Source organism: Chlorocebus sabaeus, chromosome 10, assembly GCF_047675955.1.
Source record: "Chlorocebus sabaeus isolate Y175 chromosome 10, mChlSab1.0.hap1, whole genome shotgun sequence".
Taxonomy (NCBI): Eukaryota; Metazoa; Chordata; class Mammalia; order Primates; family Cercopithecidae; genus Chlorocebus; species Chlorocebus sabaeus.
This window is the reverse complement of record NC_132913.1, coordinates 115,661,879-115,689,249: the sequence shown is the minus strand read 5'-3', so window position 1 is coordinate 115,689,249 and position 27,371 is coordinate 115,661,879. Positions and strand designations below refer to the sequence as shown.

The 27,371-nt window shown below is 37.1% G+C and overlaps 1 protein-coding gene across 2 annotated transcripts in view; it reads left to right on the top strand.

Moving 5' to 3' along the window:
- SPHKAP (SPHK1 interactor, AKAP domain containing) overlaps positions 1-27,371 on the top strand; it is a 194,954-nt gene that overhangs the window by 47,015 nt on the left and 120,568 nt on the right. For both annotated transcript variants that reach the window (XM_007966528.3, XM_007966526.3), the window contains exons 2-3: positions 3,638-3,743; positions 25,740-25,847. In XM_007966528.3, the coding sequence (XP_007964719.3) occupies positions 3,638-3,743; positions 25,740-25,847 (214 nt within the window). The remainder of the gene's footprint in view (positions 1-3,637; positions 3,744-25,739; positions 25,848-27,371) is intronic.

Sequence of the window (27,371 nt, the reverse complement as noted above, 5' to 3'; positions counted from 1 at the left end):
TTTTACAGTCATCTTAGAGGCAGAAAAACTTTCATACCAAGATATCTGTGGGTAGACTTGTCATTACTTCCTCCTATTAGATGAGCTCAGCAGTTCTTAAACTTTTGAGTGCATAAAAAGTACTGTAGCAGGTTGTCTATTTAAAGCTATAAATAAAAGTGCTTTATGGGCAAATATGTAATTTTCAAGGCTGACCTTTTAGTTTTCTCTATTGTTACATTACCCCAAATTTGGACCTAACCATCTCTGCCCAAGTTAGATGTGATTTCCTTCCAGAGTGACCAGAGGCTGTTGAAGTGCTTTTTTGCTTTTTGTTTGTTTGTTTTATTTTGTTTGGTTTTTTGTTTTTGAGACAGAGTTTTGCTCTTGTTGCCCAGGCTGAAGAGCAATGGTGCGATCTCGGCCCACCACAACCTCTGCCTCCCAGATTGAAGCGATTCTCCTGCCTCAGCCTCCTGAGTAGCTGGGATGACAGGCATACACCACCATGCCCAGCTAATTTTGTATTTTTAGTAGAGATGGGGTTTCTCCATGTTGATCAGGCTGGTCTTGAACTCCCGATCTCAGGTGATCTGCCCACCTCGGCCTCCCAAAGTGCTGGAATTACAGGTGTGAGCCACTGCGCCCGGACTCAAAGTGATCTTTCTACAATGTTTCATATCTGAAAGGAGCACCCTGAGGTCTGTGTCAGCCTTACTTCTCACTTTGCCCATTTCCTACTCCTGCTATCTCTAGCCTCTGAAAATCACGGCAGATGTCTTAGCACTGGGAGTAAGTCCAGGGATGGCCTGCATGTAATGGATCTACTAGCCCATCAAAGCTGCCTGGAGGACACAGTAGCAACAGGACACAGAGCTGTGGTACCCTAGATCTTGTCTCTCTGAACTGCACACAGGGCCTTGGCTGGCTCCTAGAAGGAGTCATATAACTTGACTTAGAAGTCAAGTTTTTATAGATCAAAATTAGCTTGGTGCATGGCCTTATCTTCCACATGTAAACTATTTGGAACTTAACAGTAATAGCCGTTTGGCCTTTTGGTAAAAGCCAAACTGTCCTGTGGACAAGAAAGCATTCAGAGAGACGTCCACACTTGGGTTTGAAGTAAATGGCAGCCTAAAAAGTTATAGGCCCACATTGTAGGAAACCTGTAAAGACAGGGGCTGAAAACTAGGTCATCTCTGATATTTTGCCAGGTGACTTCCAGAGCTGTGAGGGAACCACAGACTTTAGTCCAAACATGTCATTTATAAATGATGAGACTAAGACTCAGAAAGGCTACGTGGCAGAATAGGTCGGGATTGGCAGCCAGGAAATGCAACTAATTTTTTTTTCTTGCTTTCTTCCTCTCTTTCTGTCCTTCTTTCTTTCCTTCTTTCTTTCTTTCCTTCCTTCCTTCCTCCCTTTCTCCCTTCCTCCTCCCTTTCTCCCTTCCTCCCTCCCTCCTTCCCTTCCTTCCTTCTTTCCTTCCTTCCTTTCTTCCTTCTTTTTTCTCTCTCCCTCCCTCCTTCCTTCTGTCTTTCTCCCTCCCTCCTTCCTTCCTTCCTTCTCTTCCTTCCTCTTCTCCCTCTCTCCCTCTCTCTTTCTTTCTGTTTCTTCCTTCCTTCCTTCCTTTTTTCTTCTCTCTTTCTCTTTTTCTTTCCTTCCCTCCTCCCTTCCTTCCTTCCTTCCTTTTTTAATCGTTCCTCAGCTAAGCAAAGATAATATGGATGTTATCCTTTCACATACATTAGGTTCACTCTAGCCCTCAAGTGACAATTGCTCAAAAAGTAATATATAAAAAATTCTAACAAAACAGATTTTATTTTAATTACTTTGTGGAGATTTTACCTGAATCTATGATTTGTTACACAGCACAGTCAGTAGTCATTTTTTAAAATGTCATTCCATAATAATGGAAATGCCAAAAGACTACACTAATGCCCTGTTTGACTTATGGCTAATTGAAAATTGATTAATTTAGTGCTTGAAACATGAGAGTTATAGGTTAGTTAGAAATAAATTGTTTGTTTAACTGATCTTTTATTTGGCACTTGTTTTAAGAGAAAACATCTACCTTTTGCACTGAAAATTTTATACAGAACTATCAGATCGTATTCCAAAAGTAATGTTAATGAATTGTACATTGTTCTGTGTGGACAACAACAACAAAAATTAAACATATAGACTTAAGCTGTCAGTACATTTTAAAAGTCCAAATTATTATATTTTCAGAAGAAAAATATTTAGAAATGCATATAACATTTAGAGAGTTTTTATATTTAAATGAGGTTCAATTTTGAGTTTCTAGTCATATTATTAAAAAAACTGATAATGATTTTCATTTTTATCACATCTTGAAAACATAGAAGCAATTTTTTTATGTTTTTATTTTTTATTTATTTATTTTGTTTGTTTGTTTTTTGTTTTTTGAGACAGGGTCTCACTCTCTCATCCAGGCTGGAGTACAGTGGCACCATCTTGGCTCACTGCAACCTCCACCTCCTAAGTTCAAGCTCTTCTCCTGCCTCAGCCTCCCAAGTAGCTGGTACTACAGGTGTGCGCCACCAAGCCCGGCTAATTTTTTGTATTTTAAGAGAGATGGGGTTTCACCGTGTCGCCCAGGCTGTTCTCAAACTCCTGAGCTCAGGCAATTCACCCACCTCAGCCTCCCAAAGTTCTGGGATTACAGGTGTCAGCCACGACACCCAGCATTGTTTTGTTTTGCTTTGTTTTGCTTTGCTTTGCTTTGAGACAGGGTCTCACTCTGTCGCTCAGGCTGGAGTGTAGTAGCATGATCTCAGCTCACAGAGACCTCCGTCACCCAGGTTCAAACAATTCTCATACCTCAGCCTCCGGAGTAGCTGGGATTACAGGCACATGCCACCACACCTGGCTAATTTTTTTATATGTTTAGTAGCAACAGGGTTTCACTGTGTTGGCCAGGCAGGTCTCAAACTCCTGATCTCAAATGATCCGCCTGCCTCAGCTTCCCAAAGTGCTGGAATTACAGGCGTGAGCCACTGTGCTCAGCCAATGTTAAATATTTTAAAAATATTAATACAACTCTGTGTGTAGTCAAGCCCATCAAGATTTGACAGAGCTGGCAAGGGGGCAGGGGGTGTAAGTCTATACTTTTGGAGATAGAGAATTTGAGGAGCTCTCTCCAGCCACAGAGATGATAAAGAGATTACTTGCATTTTCTAAAGTTCACACTTTTTTTAATGGCATTATACTGAGTCCAAATTAAAATTATATTTTACCTCCATTTTAAAAAATAAAAGGAGTATTTGTTATGTGTTGGTGTTTTCAGAGCTGGATTAATGTGACAATTGAGAAAAATGTATTTGGGTTTTAAAACCGATTGCTTAAGAAAAGATGCTAACAAGGCTAGTAGTCAGACAGATGCAATTATGTCCCTCAAAGCACTGTGGAAGGCATTGGGTTGCAGTTTTACAGTCACAGTAGGATCATCTATAGTGGTTCCACCAATTATAACAGTGTATGCAACAAAGAAATATCCATTTCAGCAATGGGATTTGCAGTGTTTAATGCAATCTGAAAAGATGATTTTTGATAGACCACGTTGTGATTTATTCTTTATTTCTAAATATAGAGATGACTCACTGGAATGTGTTTTTGTGTTTTGGGTCACAAACAGCAACTTGGAGTCATCACGGATGTATGACGTTTTGGGACCACAGCAGGGCAGAGGCTGTGGCAACTCAGGAGGCGGCCCGGGGAACTCCATCACTGCCTGCAAGAAGGTAACCTTGGCTTACGCCACTTTCTTCTTGACTGTTGAACTTGAACACTGATTTAATTGGAAATTTTAAGCTCTCTTCCTAAAGTAGGAACAACAATAAAAACAAACAACAAAATGATCCACGGTTACCTTTCCCAAGTAAGCCTTGATAACATTAAAATTTTAACTTATGGAAATGATGAGAAAATTCAGGCATAGAAAATTATAAGCCTCCACTGCCATACTACATCAACGCAAGACTTTTCGCCAGTACTTCTTAAACTTAGCCATGAATAACAGTTTCTTGCATCTCCTTTCAGAAAAATGTTCATGGGTTTTGAATGAGTCAACATATTATATTAAGTTACTAAATCTGTATCTAAGAAAATTGTAGGGCTGTTTTGCTTTTGATATTTCCATAAAACAAAGGGTATGCTGGGATTATTTTACTAAGAAAAACAGAATTGTATTTTCTAGAACATAGACCTAAGAGCTGATAAAAAAAATTATGCTCTAAGATACTTGCAAGAACTCTTGAACAACATAAAATTATAGAATCTGACTACTTCATTTTTCCAGCCAATCAGCACTAAGGCCCCAAAACTTGAAGTAAAATGCCCACGATCCTAGTTCCCCATCTAATGCTTTTGTCACTATTTGATGCTGAATTCCAGGGTAGTATATGTTTCTTCTCATCCCAATTCAGAAGCAATCACACTGAGTTATTTCATTTATTGCAAAAACATTAAATTATAAAAAACTTATAGATGTAAATTAACACAAATTCTGTTACTAAGCATATTGTTTATGTGTATGTATTGTGTATATATGTAATATACATTATATGCATGCATATATATACACATATATGTATGTCTGTGTGTGTATATATATATACCCAGTTAAGCAGCATTAATAATTCTCTGCTTGTGTGACTTTTGTATAAGTTTTTAGTTTTCAAGTATTAGAGAAATGAACAAATATCTGTACTAAAAATATACTTATTACAGAAAGGTAGCATTAAACATAATTTTACAAAAGTATTTCCACACATTCATTCATAACCAAATGTGACAAAACTTTCTATTTAATTAAGGATTCTTATTAGCCCATGTTGTAAGATCTATTATTCTTTCTCCTCTTACAGATTCCTGCAAAGTAACTGGTGCTATAAATTCCACTTTTTGATGAAGGAAACTAATGCACTATAATTCAAAATGATTGCAAGTTAGTCATAAAAGAGCTAATAGTTTATAAATCGATTTATGAAAGAGGTCTCCAAGCCGTAGGTATATTCTGTCAAACTCTGTAACTCCAAATTGTAAATGCTTCATCATAATCTGTACCTTTTACAGGGCTAAATAACTTTTAGCTTATTCTAACTTTTTAAAATACATATATGTTTATTGATACAAGGTTGTGTGGTATTTAAAAGAAGAATTGAATCCAGACTGCCTGAATTTAACAGCCAGTTCCATCATTACTTGTGTGATCTTGAGCAAATGACTTTACTTCATGTCTCAATTTCCTCAGGTGAAAAATGAAGAAAATAGTATTATCTATTTTACAAGATTGAAGTGAGGACTCAATGAATTAATTGATGTGAAATGTTTACAGCAGTGCCTGGCACACTTCATGCACTCACAATAAAGATCTCTATCACTAATATCACTCTACAGAAGAATATTATCAGCAAGCATACAATCACAGAAAATAATTCCGTATAGGTATTACCATTCCTAGAGAGTTAGGGATTTATGATCTGTTATCTCAGCTACAGTTATTTCCCTGGAAAAGAGGTGGTCACATTTATTCCTTTAAAAAAAAAAAATCCCATCTAGAAGCTACTGAACTGAAAGGGCTGTTTGGGCCTGGATGTCTACTCAAAAAAAATTAAAACTGGTGCTGAACGTGGTGGCTCACGCCTGTAATCCCAGCACTTTGGGAGTCCGAGGTGGGTGGATCACCTGAGGTCAGGAATTCTAGATCAGCCTCACCAATATGGTGAAACCCCAACTCTACTAAAATACAAAAGTTAGCTGGGTGTGGTGGCAGGTGCCTGTAGTCCCAACTACTCGGGAGGCTGAGACAAGAGAATTGCTTGAACCTGGGAGGCAGAGGTTGCAGTGAGCCAAGATCATGCCACTGCACTCCAGCCTGGGCTGTAGAGCAATACTCTGTCTCAAAAAAAAATAAAAATAAAAACTAAAGCTAATCTTTAATGCTAAATGACTTCATTAGCATATATATTTTGCGTGTGTATACATATGTATAAACGTGTAATGTATACATCAATGTATATGTTTACAAATAAGAATGTAAAATTGTAACATAATCTGACTCATTTCACAATTATTTCTAGAATAACTATTGGGAAATTTAACATATTAAATTGTCTTTTTTACAGATCATAAATGATCAAATATAGGCAATTTTGTATGGCCCAACCTAAATACATTCAAAACTCTGTTAGATCTTGGGGAGAAATACAAAGATAGGTCATAAATGACCCTCACTCTTAATGAATTCACAGCATGGTTTGGGATATAATACTGGTTTCTCTTGTAAAAAGTCAAATAATAATTCATAAGTTAAACTATTATGCAAGATAACAACAGACATGCCTTGTTTTACTCTACTTCACATTATTGGACTTAGCAGGTACTGCATCTTTTACAAAATGAAGGTTTGTGTCAATCTTGCATCCAGCAAGTCCATTGGTGCCACTTTTCCAGCAGAACATGCTTACTTAGTGACGCTGTGTCACATTATGGTAATTCTCTCAGTATTTCAGACTTTTCATTATTATATCTGTTGTAGTGATCTGTTACCAGCGGTCTTCGACGTTACTATGGTAATTGTTTTGGAAGCCATGAACTGCACCCAAATAAGATGATGAACTTAATCAGTAAATGCGTGCGCTCCGACTGCTCCAAGGAAAAGCCATCTTGTTAGAGGCTAATGAAGTTGGTAACTTTAAGCGACGGCCAATGCTCATTTACTATTCCAAAAATCCTAGGGCCCCTACATATTATGCTAAATCTACTACCTGGGTTCTGTAAATGGAACAACAAAGCCTAGATTACAGCACATCTGTTTACAGCATGGTTTACTGAATATTTTAAGCCCCCTGTTAAAGCCTTCTGCTCAGAAAAAAAAAAAAAAAGATTCCTATCAAAATATATTACTGCTCATTGACAATGAATCTGGTCACTTGAGATCTCTGGTGGAGATATACATGGAAATTAATAATGTTTTCATGCCTGCTAACACAACCCATTCTGCAGCCCATGAATCAAGGAGTAATTTTGACTTTCCAGTGTTAATGTTTAAGAACTGCATTTAATAAGCCTATAACTGTCATAGATAATAATTCCTTTGATGGATCTGGGCAAAGTAGATAGAAAATCTTCTAGAAAGGATTTACCATTCTAGATGCTATGAAGAACATTTATGATTCATGGGAGAATGTCAAAATATTAACATAAACATGAGTTTGAAAGTTGATCCCAACTCTCACGAGTGACTGAAGGGTTCAATACACGTAGTTGAAATAACAAGAAAACTAGAATTGGAAGTAGAGCCTGAAGAATGACTGAATTGCTGCAATCTCCTGATAAATCTTGAAGGAATGAGGAATTACTTCTTATGGAAAGAAAGTAGTTTCTTGAGATGGACTCTACTCCTGGGGAAGATGCTGTGAAAGTTTTTGAAACAACAACAAAGGATTCAGAATATTACATAAACTTAATTGATAACACAGCAGCAGATTTTGAGGGGACTAACTCCAATTTTGAAAGTTCTCCTGTGGGTAAAATGCTATTGAATAGCAAGCATTGCATGCTCCAGAGAAGTCTTTGGTGAAAACAGAGTTCATCAATGTGGCAACATTCATTGCTGTCTTATTTTAAGAAATTGCAACAGCTACTGTAAGGTAACTTTCAGTGTCCACTACCTTGATCAATTAGTAGCCATCAACCTGGAGGAGACAAGATCTTTCACCAGCAAAAGGATTACAGCTCGCTGAAGGCTCAGATGATTGCTAGCATTTTTTTAGCTACAAAGTATTTTTAATTAAGCTACATACTTTGTTGGTTATAATGCTATTTCACACTTAATAGACTATAGTATAATACAGACATAACTTTTATATGCATTGGGAAGCCAAAAGTTTTGTGAGTCCCTTTATTGTGACATTTGCTCTGTTGTGGGGATCTGTGACTGAATCCACAATATCTCCGAGATGTGCCTATGTAAATCAGCAGAAAACAGGTTTTGTTTTCATTAAAAGCTAAGAGCCAAGATCATCCTTAGATTTGCAATAGACATCAGCAAGTTCAGCAGAAAGTACTCAGAAGGATGATCAAGATTTGAATTGAGAAAGAGAATATACACCCAAACTTGGAAAGGGCTGCTACAAATTAGTGAAGAAGTCAGTACCTTTCCTGGTAATATATTTTTTAATATTTATAGCACATTTCTTTCATTTCAAATATTCTGTCAAGCTTACATAAAAATTGCATTTAAAAGACAATTTAGTAACTGTATATGCCACATGTCAAACACTGCGGGGCTCTCATTGCTTACCTTCTCTTCAAAAGAGTAGTTCACCAGTGTTTTCTTCTTCTTTGTATCCAGAACAAAAGCACCCAATAAAAAGTCATTTAATAGCGAATGGTTTTATGCCATTATTAATTATTTTATCATTAAATAATACTGCAAGCTAATTCTTTAAAATCTTGTTAATCACAGATTACAGAACAGAGAAAGTGAAGGTCCATGTGTTAAATGCACATGCAATGTATGTTCTGTACAAAAAAAGGCAAAAAGAACAAGGACAGTTACATCTGAGAAGTAGCAAGGCTGTCCTGATAAATCGCCACTCTTCACAGTCAATCAGCCTTCACTGAGAGTACCATGGATAATTGAAATCTATTGGTAATTCCCCAAACTCATTTCATGTAATTGTGTCATCTTTTTCCTCATCAAATCTTTTTATCAGAACTGACATATTGCTAAATTAACTGGTGGAAGAAATAAAACAAGGGTCCACAAGATAATGCATTCGTTGGATAATCAGCCTCCGAAAAAATTGCAGATTGACTGAATTTCTTTCATATGTTTCATAATTAATCTCTAAGGGTTTCAGGGATCCTACCGAGACACAATTGCTTGTGTTCCTCAAATTTCCTCTATAGTATTAGAGAAATATGATCCCTGGAAGCTGCAGCTCTGAAAAAGCCATAGCATCAGGAATAATACTTTGGTGTGCTTATTTGAAGGAGGAACTCTTCAATATATGTTTTCGGTAGTGAGAGATGGCCTTTCCCCAGAGCTAAGATGATCACACCACACAGTGACAATTTTCATATATTGTCCTCGTGTTTTGTTAATAGACCCCCGTTTGCTCTCATAAGTGCTTTGGTATGCAAAATAACTTATATGGTCATCCCATCTCTGGCTACAGAATTATATTTTCTCTCCCTCTCTCTTTTTTAAGAGCTAGGCAAGTTAGATAGTGATTGCTTAATGGAGTGGTGACAAATAAATTGTGTTTGCTACTACTATTGCCCTCTCCCTTAACTGGCATTGATAATTGAGCCTATTGAACCTGGACATGACCTCAGAATTCTACTTATTACAAAGCTCTAACAAACACTTTCAATCCATCCAAGTTGGAAAGTGAGCTAACCTCTATGTCACCCTAATTAATGTGCACCGAGACACAGGGCCGTTTTAACGTATGCAACATGATTTCCCAAAATAATGCATTTAAAATGATATAATCACAAAATACTACAAGAAAAAATGGAAAAGAGCTGCTGGGTAGGAAGCCCTAAAGTTCTCCCCCTAGAATCCCTTGAATTATATTTAATGTAAGCATTGCCTGATGCCCCCATCTCTTACAACCACTCCTTCTTTGTTGTTGTTGTTGTTGTTGTTTTTTTTGTTGTTGTTGTTGTTGAGGCATATCAACACCAGGCTGGTGTGCCGTGGCGTGATCTCAGCTCACTGCAACCTCCGCTTCCTGGGTTCAAGCGTTCCTCCTGCCTCAACCTCCCAAGTAACTGGGATTACAGGTGTACGTCATGACACTCAGCTAATTCTTTTTGTATTTTTAGTAGAGATGTGGTGTCACCATGTTGGCCAGGCTGGCCTCGAACTCCTGACCTCAAACAAGCCTCCCGCCTCAGCCTCCCAAAGTGCTGGGATTACAGGCATGAGCCACCGTGCTCAGCCCAACCACTCCTCCTTATAAAACAAATACAACCACCATTGCTAAACCGAATCTTAGGGATTTTACACTAAACAAGCTAAATGATTATAAGTGTCATTCTTTTATATTTGTTTAAAACTAGGTGAAAATTCTTCCTAGTCTCTTTATAATAAATAAAAAACTGTTATCTCCAGGGCAGCAGTGGGATGTTTTGTATCAAACCTGGACTTGGAATTGAGAGACCTGAATTAGATCCCGGGTTTCTCTTCTTACTGTATGTGCTTAGGCCGGTGATGTAACCTGTCTGACTCAGATTCTCTAAGATTAGTGTGATACTTACATACAAAAAGGTTTGTGTACCCCCTTGGCACATAGTTGATGCTCAATGAATATTAGTTCATTCTAAATAAATAATCTTTTAGATAAGGGAAATCTTTACTTAAATGAAATTTAAAAACAGATGTAAATGTAGCATGCATTGTGCCTCCACTATATTGAGTATCTGTTAGATTTTCCTTTCCTCTGAAAGCATTATATTCAATGTCATATTTCCACAACAGCTGGCATTTTCAATCTGTGCTTTACTTAGACTGAAGGTTTGCTATTTGGGATATAGTGAAATCAACTCTCTGAATAGGATTCTTGCGAGGAAAAACTTGTCGGAGAAAAATCAACACCTGAAATATCCTTCTCTTTTCATGGCATGTTAATTAAATCCACCTTAAACTTGGACTTATCAAAGGTGGCAGACTGAAAACACTTCAGGTTCCCAGAGGCAGAGTTTGATCTTAATATGATATCTGAACAGCTTTTTGAAGTTTCAAGAGCATTCTTGGCCATGGTCCCCCCCACGCCTTTAAACTGACTTAAATTTGCTGTCAACAGTGGCAAAGATATATCTGAAGAATGACAGAATGGGTATCCCTGGATGTTTCATTTTATTCTGCAAAATACACTTTCATCTAAGCTCATATCTTTTTGATAAGATGTAATTAACGAAAGCAATTTAATTAATGTGTTCAGGCACAGGCATGCAGATCGGGAGGCTTTTTCACAGTCTGAGCCATGTCTCTGGAGACATTTTTATTAGTCAGAATTTGATTGCTCTTGGACAAGAGCCCCAATAATACTTCTGAGAAGCTACGAAGTACTTTCACTGTGTTTCAAAGCTAGATAGTCACATGATGGAAAATAGATATAACATTCTGTATTTGTAGAAGCTGTTTCTCTCAAATAAGCAAGGACCTTACGAATCAGTAAATAGAATTAAAGAAAAATCAGCATTCTTGCGCTTATTCACATGCCTATAGAAGGAAGACACAAGAATTTCCCCCTGGAGTATAAACCACTCTGAAGTCTCAAACACCCTCTTTTGATCTAGCAGCCTGTCAGTGGTCTTCAGGCTGGTTTCTAACACCAGAGAATGGCCTAGCCAATTTTTGCGAAACAGTTACATGTCCTGTTGTATCACTATTCCGCAAGAGTAATCAGAAGCATTGAAGAAACAGGGATATTTTTAAGACAAGAAATAGAGAATTATCCTACTAAAAGCGGCCTTTAAAGAAAGCTAATGTGATCGTTTTCAAGAGAATTCCTCAAAACAAAGATAGCTTGCAATCTGGGCTGCCAGGAGGGGAATACTGCGTGGGGATGGGGATATCGGAGGGGAGGGGAGGTGAAACCAGTGGATGGGGTAGTGGATGGAGACAAAAAGATACCTGGGTGAGATACATTTGACAGTCAAGATCGGAAAGACTCTTTGACCGTAAGGGCTGAACAGGAGAATGACTACTTAGGCTAAGATATTTATGAGTGGTGGTACATCCAAGATCACTGGGAAGGAGGCACTGGGAGACAGAGAGGAGAAGAAGCTATGAGTTTTGGTTCAGCCCAGTTGCATGGAAAGAGCCAGCCACAACATTTCCTCTGGAGGCAATTTCATTCACCATCTAAGGAAACTTCTGTGTGCCCCGAGCCACACCAACATCAAGGTTGTACTGACGACAGAATGCAAGTAATAAAAGCTTTGATTAAGGGCTCATTTTCTCTTCCTTCAGCAAAAGCAGGTCAAGAACGGCTTCTCTCACCTTAGAGGCAACCAGGTCCACACAGAAACCGAGAGGTGGGGCTGCCTGTGTTGCATGGAGAGCTCATCCTCTGGAAAATATCAATGTGGTGACCCTAGATGGGAAAATTTTAAGCCATCAGTTATGGCTTGTTTTGCAGTTTGAATACAATTCAGCTTCTTATTCTGAAGTCAGTCTGTTTGAGGACTTCTCTTCTGGACTCTGAACTCTGCCCACTTCTCGTTGCCTCCAGCAATTTTTTCTATACAGTGGGGACAATCCAACATGCCAGCCTTGTTCTGTTCTCTACAGCTCAGTTCCTTGAGCATCCTTTTCACTGTGTGTGAAGAGCCCCTGGAAGGAACCTGCATGCTTTTACTATTTTCCTTAAAAACAAAAAACAAAAAAAAAGAAGATCAAAAAGGAGGACTCTGAAAACTTAAAATAGCTTAGAACATTTTGTGGAGTTGAGGCTGATGCTGTACTGCTGGAACTAGGCAAGTGATCTGTTTTTCTGAATTCCTGTGGTCATTACCTCAAGCCTTCTGTATTTTATGTATTAAATATCTCTCTAGAAATACGAGGGGTTTACATTGAATGTATCTAATCCAGCATTAAAAATTCTCCTTTCTATCTTTGGATACTTAAAAAAAGACTAGCCAGCCTGCTCTCTGTCACTGGCCTCAAGGCCTTCCCTGTTTTCTTTCAGTCCCTCCTGTAAGAAAGGTTCCCAGCATAGTAGCCTGGAGTACACACTACATTCCCCACGTGTCCTCATAGCATCCATCTTTTTCATATCATGCCAGACTCACCCTTCTGATTAAAGTGCCAGTTTTCAGTCCTGCCAGTGTCAAAGTGGGAACGAATAACACGGCTCAGATAAATTGGAACACGTCTCTACAAGGGACCTTGTGGCTCATGATCCTTTACAGTGAGCCCTCCCCTTTACACCCTTACACTCACTAGGCGCATCTCTGCCTTTTGAGAAGGGAACTCACTCTGAAAGACTCATATCAGGGCTCATACTCTCCAGGATGGAAAGCATCCAATAAACATTTGTATCCCTTCACAGATTATGGGCCCATCTGCATGCAGTTGTTTCCTGTAGCTTTTTCCCAAGAAGAGAAGAGTCAGAGAAAAGAGAACTATCTCTTTTTTACTTTATTATTTTATTTTGTCTTGCTTTGTCACCCAGCCTGGAGTGCAGTAGTGTGATCATGGCTTACTGTGGCCTCGAACTCCTGGGCTCCAGTGATCCTCCCACCTCAGCCTCCGGAGTAGCTCAGACTATAGGTGCAAGGCACCATGCCTGGCTAATTTTTTGTTTTTATTATTTTGTAGAGACAGGGTTTCACAATATTGCCCAGGTTGGTCATGAACTCCTGGCCTTAAGTCATCCTCCTGCCTCAGCCTCTCAAAGTGCTGAGATTACAGACAGGAGTCACTGCAGCCAGCCATGTCACTTATATTTTAATTGCCACAGTCCAAAGGCATGCACCAATACTCAAGAGATACGTGGCCATCAAATTCATTGTCCCTTTGTCTAGTGGCAAATTCTGCACTACCTATACTTTGCATACCAACACAAAATAATCCAAAGTCCATGGAAGGCTTTCATGCACTTCATATATTTTCCTACATGTGTGTTTCTTCCTATATTTTCCTTCTCTTAGCATTAAAATCACATTCCCTTCACTGATAGTATAAATATTATAGCATTATGCTGACTCTAAATAACAATTAATCAGCTGTCCTCTATTTATGTGTCTAACTTGATTCTGCTTAAACCATTGCTGATCATTCATAAATTATACTATATTTGCATTTCCTGAGTGTATCTGTTTTTGTAACTCTTGCATTTTATACTTGAGACTCAAACTCAGTTACTGCATTCATGTGGATAAAGCTCTGATCAACTTTCAAAGCCTTCTTCAGCCAGCTGACATCTGTGTAATATGACAGAGGTAGTGTGGCTTGATACTTCTTTTTCAGTCCTCATCAGTTCCCAAGTTCTAACTCCTCCTCTGTACTCTTACTCTTTTGACAACATTAAGATACAGTGTAGCACCCAGAACACCAGTAATTGAGTGGCACAAGAGAAATAGAGAGATATCTGAGACTGTACAGAAGGCATGCAGGTCATTTCTTGCCATCTTAGGATGCATCCTGGCCCAGGATAACATACAGAGTCTCTAAGTTACATATATGGGGACATAAATTTCAAAGAGAGGGGGGCTTTTGTTCACAAAGCATCTCCATTTTGTGCTCAAATTACATCCTTATGTGATATTTGTCAGAGATAAATGCTCCATAAAATAGTGTAATCTATATTTATTTATCAGAAACAAACTTAGACCAGGTATGTATTGCAAAAAGCATTTCATAGACAAGGACTCTTCTACTAGAAAAACACAATTAGTTTATCTGAAGGTCATTCATTTGTATGTTTATCATGAGATGACAATTTTACCTTTTCTCTTCTCTGGTAGTCTTCCCTCCTACCCGCCTTTACAGTAAAGGGAGAGAATGAATGGTAGGCTTACTAATAACCATTTCCTTCCCAACCCTTCCAATCAATCACACCTTTGATCTGGTAAGTTCTCCTTGATAACGGAGAATCATTTTGTTCCAAGAGCTAAAAGAACGCCATTATTTTACGATACTTTAAAAATAACCAGTTACAAAATTTCTAAATTTTATTAGGTGTCAATGGTAGAATGCATGAATACTTTACATCCAACCAAATAGAATTACAGAATATGTTGTATGAATAATAAAACAAGAATATTCATCCTTTGAAAACCATTTATCCTTTTTGTCAAAGGAGGCCAATGCACAAGGACTCAGGCAGTCATCCAGTAAAATCATCGTTAGAGAAAAATGTTATCCTAATATTTAATTAAACCTTCTGAGAAATGGAGACTAACTCACTGAGTTTCTGATGCCAATTTTTTTCTTCCATGCAATAATTTTATTTCAATTTTCTTTTATTGTTTCTTCTTAGTAGTTCAGTGTGCTTTAAATAGGCATTACACAGTTGCCCCATGAAATAATGGGTAAGTATTTATATTCCAGAGTGGAAAACAAAAGACTATAGAATTCTCAGAAAGTTTGCTATGGCGTAAGCTAGATCAGCATAAAGTTAAATGTATAAAATTAAATGAAACCTCCTGACTTCTAGGTCCAGCATGAGAGAGAGAGAGAGAGAGAGAGTGTGTGTGTGTGTGTGTGTGTGTTTGTGTCTGTGTGTACTAAGCTTTTTAACTATTATAAAATATTTAAGTCAGCAATTAAGCATGAATTAAGCCAGTGACTAAACTTTGCAAAATTATACTAAAAAAGTTTTGCAGACTTTTACAGTGCTTCAAGGCATTAGAGAGCATCTGGCCCAGCTCAGCAAGGAATTTCTTTTCATTGAACGATGAAAGATTCTTTCCCAGTACTGGGAACCTTCATTTCCCATCACTTCCTCCACCACTCATTCTGCACCAGACATTTACTATCCTTCAAACACACCATGCATACACCTTCTATGAACCTTTGCTGTCCCTGGTAATCTCTGCCTGGGAGGCTGCTTTGCCCTCAGATGGAAGTGTGGCTGGCTTCTCACTTCATTCAGATCTCTACTCTATGTCATCCTTAGAAAGGCCTGCCACGACATACTTTCCAAATAGCATCCCTTATTTCCTTATCCCTTTGTCTGGCTTTATTTACTTTCATAGTAGTTTTCATTATCTGACATATATGCTTATTTATAATTTATGTGATTATGATGTGTCCTCCTACAACAGAATGAAAAGGAAAATGGTTTTTTGTTGTTGTTGTCATTCTTGCTTTGTTCACCAATGCTCCAATTAAACAGTGGCTAGTACAGAGAGCAGGTGCCCAACAAGTAGTTGATTGAAAGATGAATGAAAACTTAACAGGGATGGCATTATCCTTGTTTCATAATAGCATTCCAAAGCTAACGTTAAATATAGAGGCTAATTAATACTTTTGAATATGATATGAGCCAATATGGAATCCAGGCTTAATTTTTATTTTAAAAGTATCTTGAAAAGAACAAAGATATCTTAAAATGGAAAGGAAAACAAACCACAAAGAAATACCACTATGCACCTGTTAGAATTACTAAAATCAATTTAAAAGCAAAAATTGACAACACTGAGTACTGCCAAGGATACGGGACAAGTTGGACTCTCATACCTTGCTGGTGGAAACAGAAAATGGTAAACCCACTTTAAAGGACATTTTTTCAGTTTCTTATCAAGTTACCATATGACTTAGTAATTTCATTCTTGGGTACTTACCCGAGAAAAGCAAAACCTTAAATTTAAACATAAACCTGTAGGCAAATGTTTATAGCAACTTTATTTATATTTGCCCCAAACTGAAACAACCCAAATTTCCTTCAGCTAGTGAATGGCTTTAAAAATAACTCTGTGTAGCTCCATAGGATGGAATGCTGCTCAGCAACAAAAGAAAGCAAACACTACTCATGCACGCGATAATATAGATGAATCTCAAACTCATTATGCTAAGAGAAAGAAACCGGTCATAAAAGGCTACATATTATACGACTCCATCTGCATATTTTAGAAAAGGCAACATTTTAGGGATACAAATCAAATGGATAAATTAGAATGAAGCTGTAATATTGTCTAGGGATATAAATCAGATCAAAAAATTAGAATAAAGCTAAACTATTGTCTTTTTATCTCTTAATATGTCACAATTTTTTCCCTTCATATGTCACAATTTTTCACTTACTCATGTCCTCTTTTCAACGCACCAATAAAATTTTGCAATTTTCTTTATTCACCTTCTACAGAAAAAAAAAAAAAAAAGGAAAGGAAAGAAATCATATCAGTTGTTGCCAGGGGCTGGGACTTAGGATACATTTAATTACAAGGAGAAGGAGGGATTGGAGGAAGGTGATGAAACTCTTCTATATCTTGATTCGGTTGCTGGTTACACAACCATGTGCATTTTTCAAAACTCATAGAACTTTACACATAAAAAGTGAATTCTATAGGAAGGCAGCATCTCTATCAAGAAAATGTTACCTGGAGTAAAGATGTCATCATTTTGCCAAGCAAATAGATCTAAGTGTCTTAGTACTTGCCTTCATTCCAATCATCTCTTCTCTATCTTTACCATTCACCATTCAAATCCAATGAACCACTCACATCGCAATCTTCTTGTGTAAGAAAATGTAACTGAGTGCCCTAGAAAGAGTCTCGAACTGCAACAGGAGCCTGGAGAGTCTCCTCTGAGTGATGCTCATGCCTCTTCCAATGGACTTCTCTGGCTCCCTTTATTTTACTGCTCCTCTTGCTTTTTCTCTCCACATCTCCAGCACACATTTATTAATACTTTGTGTCTCATTTGAAAGTTAGCATCACACTGTCCAAAGTTATCATCAGGTATAGAGTCTAACAAATGTATTTAAGAGATGTTGATAAGAGATTTTGTTGTCAAACAGCAAGCAGCTGTTCTGTACCAATGGTATGTAGGGAGAAAAGTGTAGGAAACAAATTGAATACATATAAATTTATATAATACTCATATATACTGGGAAGCATGCACCTTCCAATATTCTGAGGAAGAAATTTTGTTTGTATTACAAAAACTTCACAAGAACAGAGAAATATTTATATAGGGGCAGGCTCAGTTTCAGTTATATCTTGAGGGTTGGGGAAGAACATTGGTGAAAACTTCAGGAGGCAGGTGGAATGATGTGAAAAAAAAATGTGTGCATCATAAAGGCTGTGTGGTAGAGCTATTTATTAAACTCGTGGATTATAGCAGAGTATTTATGGAGGGAGATAATCTGAGACAAAGCCTAGAAAACGTCTAAGTTGGGCAAAATGCAGTATCTTAAACATTGGAGTTTAGTCACTGTTTAACAGAAGATTAACAGGAGAGAGCTGAATTAGAATCTATTCTGTCTTGAATGCTAGCCTATTGTTTGGCAAAAAGCCCATAAAAATTTGGGCTCACCCACAGCAAATATTGTCCTTCTGTCTTGTTTTGTAAAACCCAGCTTAGTTTCTGACAGGATTAGAAGGTCCTCAGTCGTATTTATTGGATCAGTTAGTCAATTGCGGTCAAAGTCTTATGAGAGAATTATATAACATTAGTAATAATATTAATAATAACAATAGCTACTCTTCATGAGCACTTGAAGTAATCAGATAGTATGTGCATTCATTATTCCTAATGTCTGCAAAAGATTCCTTATTGTGAGTAGAAATACCACCCTCATTTTGTAGGTGGGAAAATTGAAACTCAGAAGTTAAGTGACTTGCCTTAGGTTGAACAGGTCATTAATGGAAAAACTGGAATTTGAAACCAGATTTGTCTTCAAAGCTTACATTTTATTCTTTATTTTGGTTTTAGTGAGCTAGATGGATTTCAGAGATAACGAAGATAGAGAGATGAGAGTATTACAATATGAATACATAGGACCTTTGTGTGTGTCCAGCCTTCCCTAACTTCCCATCTCAAGTATCATCTCTGTTTCAGTTTGTTAGAGCTGCTATCACAATATATACTAAACTGTGTAATTTGCAAACAACAGGAATTTATTGCTCACAGTTCTAGTGGCTGGAAAGTCCAAAATCAAGGTGAGAGCAAATTCAGTGTTTGATGAAGACTCATTCTCCATAGATGGTGCCTTTTAGCCATGTCCTCACATGGGAGAAGGGCAAAAAGCTTTCAAGCCTTTTTTTATAAGGGCACTAATTTCATGCATGAGGGCAGAGCCCTTTTAACCTAATTACCTCCCAAAGGCCTTACCTCTTAATGCCAACACATTGGGGATTTGATTTTAACCTGTGAGTTGATGGGATGGGGTGGGGAGAGGGGAGGACACATTCATTCAGACTGTAACAATCCCCATCCCTTTTATTCCCTATCACTGTACTATGTTTATTTCTTCATGATAGCCACCACAGTGTATAATTAAGTGTGTATATCAATGCTCCTTTATTTTCTGTTTGGCTCCCAAGCCAGATTTTAAGTTCCATAAATATGGAGACCAGTTATGTATTACTCACTGTTGTATTACCTGGAGAGTAATCCATGATGTGCACTAAAAAATTGCTATTTTTTAAGTAATTGAAAGAACTTAAGTAACTGCTAATTGTTAAGTAATTTGCTCTCCAAATTAAACTTTGGAGAGCAGACTATAAGACAGGAAATAGATAAAGAGATGTTCCAGATAGCACCGAATTTTCAAGCAAGGGTAATTGGGAGAATTGTCCTGACATCAACTGCAAATAGGGAAGTCAGGAAGTCAGGTTTCTCTTAGGCACTGGAAGTGGGGAAGGAGGGAGTTTGTGTGTAGACATGAATAGTCCAAGGTGACAGCAAGAAATCCAAAAGTAATAACTAACAGGAATGCAAAAAGTCAAGCTCTACAGAAAGGTTAAACCTGGAGCTATGGATCAGCGAGTCATCCCTCCAGGTTGTAATTAATTCCCTGGGACTCCATGAATGCTAAGGAGATAAGGAAAATGACTGATGGGAGTAGAAAGACCAACACACTGACGACCAAACTATAAGGAATACTTATATTTACCACACCTGGGGAGGAAAAACTAGCTGAAAAGAGACACATGTCTTCTCCACCTGCCCTGATACATCCAGACAACACAGATCCACCTTTCAATGCTCTGGTCAAGGGCAAAGCCCTTTGCCATCCCTTCCCCCAGGGAGAACTGACCAGTCCATCCTTGGTGATAGCTGACCTGGATTGTGATTGATCAAAGCACCAGATTTCCTTTATCACAGTCAGAGTGTTTGTTCTTCCTCTAGTAGAGTTATCCCTCTTCATATTCTCAGTGCCGACATCAAAAGAGCTCAATGAGCATTGGTTGACTGATACTGACTGAAGGAGAGTAGAGAAGCAGGAGGAGAAAAATGACAATGGCACATCATGAGTAATAAATAAAAGAAGAGGAATTGTCAAATGTTGTGAAGAGGCCGAGAAAATATTCGATGAAACAGATATTGTCTAAATTTTCCTGCATTTCTGATACAGCAACCATGTATCAATTGCATACTCTGTGGAGGCTAGCCCTTTACAAGCATTTTCTCATTTGATCCTTAGAATAAACTTCTGAAATGTCTTTAATTATCTACATGTAATAGATGTAAACACTAAGTCCCACAGAAGTTAAACGACTTGCCCAAGCTCATTCAACAAGATGAAATGGGATTTAATATCAGTTCTGCCCCCAAACCTCTGTGACTAACCACCAGTCACTGTCTTCTCCAATTTAAATTACTTAAAAAATATTAAGACATTGCTCAGTGATGTTTGGGACTGTGTCCAGGTTACTAAGAGTCTATTTCTCCCTCTCTGTCTAATCAATACTACATTTTTTCAACTTGGTTCTCTATATAAAAAGAAACGTAACTGTAATGTAGAACAAAAGGATCTTCCTAACCTTATTCACTGCACTCATGAAATTTTAAAAGAAAATGTGCCATTATTATTTCAAATTCGTGAACACACAAAACATTCATTATTAGCTCTTCATCTAAAATAAGTAAGTCCGTAACTAAAAACAGCAGATAAATAAATGAGCCGTTGAGAGCCTGGTGAGTTTTTCTCTTTTCCTTCTCAGAAAGCAACTTTCTCAGCAGGGAGACTATATTTATAAAGCTTCAAAATCATTGAATTCTCAAGCACATATTCTTCCTTCAAGCATTCTTCTTTTCCTTATGACTTGTCCAAGCCATGAAACTAAAAGCTTTTCACAGGCTGAAATTGCTTAACATATGATGCTAAGTGGTTTACTGAAGTCCGCATTTTTATTCTCTCTTGCTTATTTGGCTCTCAATGTATACTATTTGAGAAAGGGAGAAGGAGGAGGAGCAAAAGCGGAAGGGAGGAGGAGAATGACATGATGGTTGGTATAGAAGTGGCCTTCAGATCATTTGTTTTAATTGTTTACCAAAGGCACAGGGAGGCCAGGAGCTAGTGGACTTAACTACACAGTTAACAAGGAGTCAGGACTGGAATTCAAACCTCCTGAACACACCTGAGCTCAGAGATGAGCGCGAAATATGGATAAATGTATAGACTGGGATTTGGTAGAACCTGAAAATGAGAAACTGTATAATTTCAATGGAACATTGCCTTAGTGGAGGCTCTAATGTCTGGGAACCTGACTGAAATTCTAGTTCTGTAAAAACTAGATAAATTCTTGATCCCTCTAAGCCTGGGCAAAGGAAATAGTAACTATTATGATAGCTAATGCTTATCGGGCACTTAGGATGCACCAGGCACTGTTTTAAGAACCTTATCTACATTAGCCTTGAGAATTTACCTCACAAGCCCAGAGATTTAATTCAGCTAATAGTGTGGGTTAGGGCATTAGCCCAGACAGTTCTCAATAAATGTACAATTATTTGGTCAATAATTAAAAATATAAATATTTAATAATGAATCATCTAAATGTTAATGAAATTTATGGAAAAATGTTTAATTATTGATATAATCAGATGAACTAATTTTTAATGATGATAAAATTAAAATTTTAAAGTTACATTTATGTGGCGAATGAAAATTCTCACCAAACAAAGAAGCTCTCCTCCAAACATTTCTTCTTAAGCATGGCAAGATTTAGGTTTTATTTTAAATTCCAGTTCCTTATTTTGCTATTTCTGTTTCTTCTAAAGCAAAGATGTGCTTTAGGAAAGATCCACAGTATCCCAGGGAAATGGAAGAGTCAAATGAGAAATCTTTCTAAAATTTTTCATTGAATGAGCAGATCCCTAAAGCACTTGACATTTTCCTCACTTCTAGGATAGGACAGAGCAAGGTCTTTGTATATTTTTAGTTATTTATTTTTCAAATAGGTTCAAAAGAATTAATACCTTTGAACTATCTGCCGAGGACTTGGCAGATTAATCTGTCTGTGCACATTTCTCTGTTAGAGAAGTTAAATGCAGGTGAAATCCCACAGGTAGCCAGCTCTTCTCCCAACTAGCCTCATCTTCAGACAGCTCCTTTCATAGCTCTGGAGTCTTCTCAGTGCGAGGTTTCAGACTGATGACTTTTGGCAAGTCCCCCTCTGCCTGTCTGTGTTTCACCAGGAAAATGTACCCATCCAGCCCACCAATTTTCTGAAACCACCAAGTGAATTGTGTTTGAACTCTGTCCCCTTCCTAAGGCCGATACTGATAAGTGACAGTTGCTTTACTCTGTTGATATACTTTGTTGTAACCATGGTATTATGTGTCCTAAATATATCAGAATGTAGACAAGGTGCAGGATATAATTCTGAGTAGTGAGCTCTAGAATGACTGAGAAGTGATTCTTAGTCAGAATATTTGTTAAACTGCATTGTAAGGCATTATGAACTAGTATGCTCATTTGATGCCTGTGTTTTACACTTGATGTTAGCCAAAAGACCGAGAAGCGATGACGCCTGTGTTTTAAATCTTTAATATTCTTATGCAGAGTTAATGAGTGCTTTGTAGTTGGGTGTTCCAAGATCTAGGGATCACAGAAAGGCAAGGAACAGAAGCATGATAACATCAGTTGGCTTAAAGACAACTCAATTAGGTGTAAAAGCATGCTTTCCTTTGAGACATTAAAATACTGATAATACTTGCCAAGTAGATTAACTACATTATGTAATTTACATCACAAAAAGTTTCCTGTCTTTCAAGAAAATTGTCACCTCAGAATTTCATTCATAGAAAACTAACTTTAAAATGGAAGTCCATAAGAAAATGTAGTTTTATTTATTAAAAAAATAGATGCAGATAAGTTTTTGGAAACCTACCCCAAATCATACCCATTTGTATGGGTATATAAGACAGCCCTGTTCAGTAATTTCACATCCAAAGTCAGGCTCTGAACAACCTGGGGCAGAAATTCAAATCTCTCTGAGACTCAAGGTCTGGATTTTCAACCTGAAAATTTCTGTAAAGATTTGTATCCTTCAAATAATTCCTACCTTATAGCATTGCAAAAAAGATTCAGTGAAAAAGTAAAAATATATATATATGTGAAAATTTTAGCACAACTTCAACATATTCTAAGCATACAAAAATAGTAGCTGTAACTATTAATACTACAAAATGCATAACTAAAATTACACCTTAGACCAGAATACTTGCTAAAGAAAATCTGCCATCACACATCTGAAATATTTTCAGTCCTCTCATTTCAGACAGAAGGCATCCAAAGTTCTATTATCCTTTTCAGCCACCTTCAAATAGTAACAGTAAAAACCAAGTTCTGAGAGAATAACTTACCATTTCCATGGCACAGTGTTTCACATATATCATCTCACTGAATACCCTCAGTGATCCCACCAGATGAGTAGTATCCATATTCACAGTTATGGAAACTGAAACTCAGGGTTTAAGTCATCTCTTTGAGGTCATCCTTCTACTAATGACCAAGTTAGTATCGCAACCCAGTTAGACCACTAATGTCGCTGCTCTTAAACTCCATTCCAAGCTGGAAATAAAAGGGAAAGGCATTTGAATGGCATAAAGGGAATGTGGAGTTAGAGCCTTTTCCTGCTTTAAATAAAGTTCACCTGGGTCAATGGTTCTCAATGTTTTTTTAACTCAAAATTCTTTTGCACTCTAAGAAAAATATTAGGGACCTCAAGAAACTCTTGTTTATATAGATGATACTTATTGCTAATTTCCATGTTACAAATTAAAGCTAAGAAAAATTTTTATTTGTTTTATTTTCTAATAATAAAACAGAATTTAAACTAAATAATTTATTATTTGACAAAATAATTTTAAAATAATAATAAACACACTATCTTATATAGCATACTTTTATGAAAAATATTTGTTTTCCAAAACCAAACAAAGCCCTTTAGCGAGAAGAGTGATTTCAACTCACATGTTGCAAATCTCCTTAATGTCTGACTTGATACAAGACAGTTGAGCTGTCCTAGCTGCCTCTGCATGAAGTCTGTGGTGCTATCACACATCACGTAGCCTCTGGAAAACTCCACGGAATATATACAAGACAACGAGAGCAAAAAGAACAAATAACACCTTAGTATTATTATCGAAGTAGTCTGACTGCTGCACTCTCTGAAAGATTTCAGAGACCCTGAGAGGTCCCAGCCCACCCTTTAAGAACCAGTTTAGGTAAAATATTTAAGAGAACTGAGAAGCTCCCTAGCCAATGTCGGTCTGCAGTAATAATCCAAGTTCATCATTTAACTACTTGCTCATTCACAAAGGGTCTCTTTGTACTGTTCTGGGAAAGAATGATGAAAATTTATTAATGAAAATTCATCATTAATATAATAAATGATATTATTTTAATATATAACTATTTTATATTATTATAAATTATAATAACATTTATCATTAATACATTTTCATTATTTTAGATGAATAATATGACTCATGTAAAATGTGTCAGAATTAGATTTACTTAACTGTATTCAGAGACCAAAAGTAATGTATTTCTATCTTCACAGAAAAAGAGAAGACAATCTTTTGTTGTACGAATGAAATGTAATTGAAGTACCATCCTATTTTAGTGTCATTAACCAAACTGATTAAATCTGTTATATTGCTTAAGTGAAAGTAGTAGTCAAGTATTACCAGACATATCCCCTAATAAAATAGAGGGTAGAGGGTACCAGAAAAGCATTGGGAATCTTTAAAAAGATAAAGAAAATGTTATACAATATTTGGCTTTTTTTTTTTTTTCTGAGACAGAGTTTCACTCTTGTTGCCCAAGCTGGAGTGCAATGGTGCGATCTCAGCTCACTGCAACCTCCACTTACCGGGTTCAAGTGATTCTCCTGCCTCAGTCTCTCCAGTAGCTGGGATTACAGGGGCACGCCACCACACCTGGCTTTTTGTATGGTTAGTAGAAACGAGGTCTCACCATGTTAGCCAGGCTGGTCTTGAACTCCTGACCTCAGGTGATCCACCTGCCTTGGCCTCCTAAAGTGCTGGGATTACAGGTGTGAGCCACCACGCCCAGCCAATAACTGGATAATTTAAAGACATTAGCAGTTATTTATAATATTTCATCTTCAAAATATCTCAGCTCCAAAATATGCTTGTTCTTCCTTGCTTTAAGAATCCAAGCACAGAATTAAGATATTTGTAAGTCATATTTGGTTTTGTTAATTCATGTGTTCCAATTATTTTTGCCATACCATCCTATTTTGAAATAGCAAATGGTATTTAATGCAATTTGTTTCTTAGTTATCTCTAACAACTTTTAAACTTAACATAGTACCTTAGGCATTCTAGAAAAACTGTACACTAGTCAAAGCGATGTTAGCAGAACTAAATCAGTGAAGAATCGATATTACATCAAAGGAAAAAACCCCACATTTTGTTAATTGAAAATATTTATGGAGTGTGAAAGAACATTAGCACTAAATGCAATTTGACCCCCATCGCCCATAGAACCATACCCCCAAAAACAATCATTGGATTGCAGATTATGCAAAAGCTACACAATTGGCATTTCCAGGTGTTGAATTTGATGAGAGAACATCCGTGTTAACATTAATGTATTTCTCTCCAGCTAATTCTAGGTTGGATATTTTATCCATTTTAGAGGTGCTATCATCCTGCAAGTTTTTTTTTTCTAACACCCAGAAGCTCTAAGGAAAAGAAAACACCTACAGGTTTTTTATAAGAAAAAAAAAAAAGAGCTTAGATAGAAAGCATTGCCGAATAAGCACTGAGTTTTTCTGGGTTCCCCCAGGTTCTTCGCAGCAACAGCTTACTGGAGTCAACAGACTACTGGTTGCAGAATCAGAGGATGCCTTGCCAAATTGGTTTTATAGAAGACAAGTCTGAAAACTGTGCTTCTGTAAGTATACAGAATTCTTGGGATGTTGTGTGATAACTGTGCTTCTGTAAGTATACAGAATTCTTGGGATGTTGTGTGATAAAGCAGGGAAATGGGCACAGGTACCCATGTTTAGGACCAAAAGTTTCATAATTCATTTAATACCAAGTAGAGAAAATATTCCTTTCAAAATACGTAACTGTTGTATATGGACTGTTAACAAAATAGCATGCAGAGCTAATGTTTCTACCCCCATTTTGCTCATTTTAACAGGTAAAGTTATCTAATAGAAAAAATGTTTATATATTCAAAAATGACTAAGAAAAAGATTCAGAAATAGAATTGTATGATGAGAAGTAAAAAGCCATTCAACAACTGTCTTCTATTCTTTTCAGTATATTTTACATCACCCACTAGTAGATATTTTCTAATATGAAAAGCGTCTACAAATGTTCTATCATTCTTATATGTTACAGTCATTATTTGAAAACCTTGATAAAAACTTTTCAACCTAAAAAATAAACAGGCATACATTTTAATATATCGAAGCTGAGTCTTATATACAAAACTTTGTTTTCCAAGGGAAAAGATATTTGATATTCTTCCAGATAAACAATATACTTCTTTTAGCTTGGAATGTCATTAGACACTATTGTAGAATATGTTCCTTCCTATAGGTTAGCGAAAGCTGTATGTTTCATTTTGATTGAAATCACCTAGCTCTAATGGGGTCATGATTACAGAGATTGGGGGAGAATGTTTCCAAAGAGGAGAAAAATGTAATTCGCATGACTAAATCGAGAGCATCAGCTCTGAGCTATTCCTGGAGGTAAGTTGCATGCCAGCATTTCTGTTAAAAGAAACAAAAAAGGAAGCTGAATATGGGATAGGGAGGCTTTTTATATATAATGAGCAGAACTAAAGAACCAGAACTGGCAGACAGAGGATGTTAAACATTTTCACACTGCACAAGAAATGCAGAGTCCATTCAATAGATTTAAGTCCATCCCTTTGTTTAGGCAAAGGTTTATGATTCTGCTACTTTTAGTGCTTTTGATACCTTGTGCAGAAAATTAGTTGCTGGCTAGGATTCTTTGGGGAAAACACAAAGAATTAAGTGGCAAAATTTTAAGTGATATCTTCTTTGCAAATTCAGTTCTGAGATGAGTTGGAAAATTCAGGCATTTGCGGACACAGATCTCTAGTTACACAGCTATAAATTGTAAAATGGAGAGGAAGAGCTATCAGCAGACGCACTTTGGTCAAAGCTGTCATTTGAACAGCTCCTAATGAAAAGTCTTTCAGGAGAACTCACTAAAGTTGAGGCACTAAAACTTGTGTAGTGAAAGGCAAAGAGTGTACGTTGGGAGTCTGGATTTCAGAGCTACAATTAGAATGCTAACTTTAAATTTTTAGTCCCTTTATAGTGTCAGATGGTATCAGTGTGGTTAAGCTGATTCATTCCGCCTTTATGATTCACCCTATTCCTTCCAAAATGGGAAAAACCTATACACAAGTAAGAGGTGTATTGGAAGATTCATTTGC